Source organism: Eimeria maxima, genomic scaffold (assembly GCF_000499605.1).
Source record: "Eimeria maxima Weybridge genomic scaffold, Emw_scaff3557, whole genome shotgun sequence".
NCBI lineage: Eukaryota > Apicomplexa > Conoidasida > Eucoccidiorida > Eimeriidae > Eimeria > Eimeria maxima.
In genome coordinates, this window is record NW_013566427.1 from 1 (window position 1) to 1,692 (window position 1,692).

At 51.4% G+C, this 1,692-nt stretch overlaps 1 protein-coding gene across 1 annotated transcript; it reads left to right on the top strand.

The window, feature by feature from the left end:
• Position 1: 1 nt before the first annotated feature.
• Positions 2 to 1,217, top strand: EMWEY_00060530 (hypothetical protein; the record flags this gene model as incomplete). Its single annotated transcript, XM_013481555.1, has 2 exons — positions 2 to 740; positions 1,016 to 1,217. Coding segments are annotated over 2 exons (941 nt in total), but the record flags the coding sequence as incomplete, so codon positions are not given.
• Positions 1,218 to 1,692: the final 475 nt, after the last annotated feature.

Consider the following 1,692-nt stretch of genomic DNA (forward strand, 5'->3'; position numbering starts at 1 on the left):
CCTGCTGCTGAGTATGAATTGAAACAAGGTGTACAACAAGCGCCGGTTGAAGATGCAACCTTTAACGAGGTCCCCGATTCTGCACAGGCCAGCATAGGTGCCGGCATACTTTCAAGAGGATGCCGAAGCGGTGAGGGATCTGGAGGTGCGAAACAGGACCTTGAACCCCTTGAAGGCTATGCTTCTGGCGTGAGTTCCGAACTGAAGCCCGACGAGTGGATAGAAGAGAAGACAGACAATCAATATGAGCATAGTGAGACAAGAGGAGGTGCGTTGTCATTTGGCATAGTTAGCGTGCCACAACGTGGAGAGGCTTCAGGTGTTGTCAGCTTGGTCTCAGCGAATCCGCAGCTTCCTGCCCCCAGAAAGGCATTGTATTCGTCCAAAGACCCGTGCAATCACCCCTACGTGCGGTTGCCAGCTTTGGAAGCGGGTGTTACGCTTCAAGACTTTGACCCGTCTGGAGTATTTAGCCGACCACCGAAGAGTGCATCGTTTATCAACATTTTACTGGAGCTTCGACGCCTGTTTGCACAGCAAACGCTCAACCAGGAAGATGCGAATCTCCTCGTGAAATTGGTAAAGGAGTTGGCAAGCACTGTATGGATTAGAACGACTGAAAGTTCCCGACAGTTGCGGCCCCTCTATGCCATTGCAAACTTGGGGAGCACCTTCCTGGCGATGGACTACCTGGTTTCTGCAATTGAACTTCTCAGAGGCCACTTGGAAGTTGGCTTGTGGTGGGAACTACCTGGTTTCTGCAATTGAACTTCTCAGAGGCCACTTGGAAGTTGGCTTGTGGTGGGATCTCAGAGGCCACTTGGAAGTTGGCTTGTGGTGGGATCCCTTCGTAAGTGCTCTTGATACGGATTATTCGTTACCCGCACCAAGCCAATTCTGTCGGACCGCTGTCAAGTTCAACACGCTTTTGGCAAACAAGCTGCTGAATGCCCTCAGAATCTACAAGACTAGAAAACGCCCACCAATTCAAGATATTTCGCCTCCACTGTTCCAGGATTCAAGGTGGGACCCCTGGAGGCAAGATGAGGTTTTGTTTGCCGGGCGTGGATATGAATGGCGGTGGCGTTTTTGAGGGTGCAAAGGATACGTGGATGGTCACGCGGCTTCGGGAAAGCAGCCCTGGCAATACAGCGTTAGCCGTTTTCAAGCCTGATGTATACACAGCTCATGCTGTAGTTGCAGGGATGCTTTCATAGTAAAATTCGATCTCCAGTGCCGTTGGCAAGGTATGTTGGTACTTGGCCGCATTACCGTACTCTTTTCTTGTGCGGCGTCATACATTCATACCACTTCCATATCTCCCAGTTCGTGTTTCTGTGGCATTTGCCATTTCGTACGGCCCATGCTGTCTCCACATTGAGCAAGACACTGCATGTGTTCAAGCATAGGGCAAAATGAGACATCCTGGCTACAGCAGCTGGTGCTCGCCATTGCGTAAGCTGGACGTTTTACTCTCCCTATGTGGCTAGTGTGTACTCCCACCTGATGCTACAGGATTCATTCAGGTATTCTGCGTATGGCAGTAAGTTGCAAAGTTCAGTGCAGGAGTGTGTGGTGGGAGCAGGCATTGTCGGAAGGTGTTATCTTTCCGGCCGTAGGCTGCCACAGGTTGCTGCCCAAATCCCCTTACCTGCTGGCGTACGGGAGGCGTTTGCATGCCAGGCGGTTTGC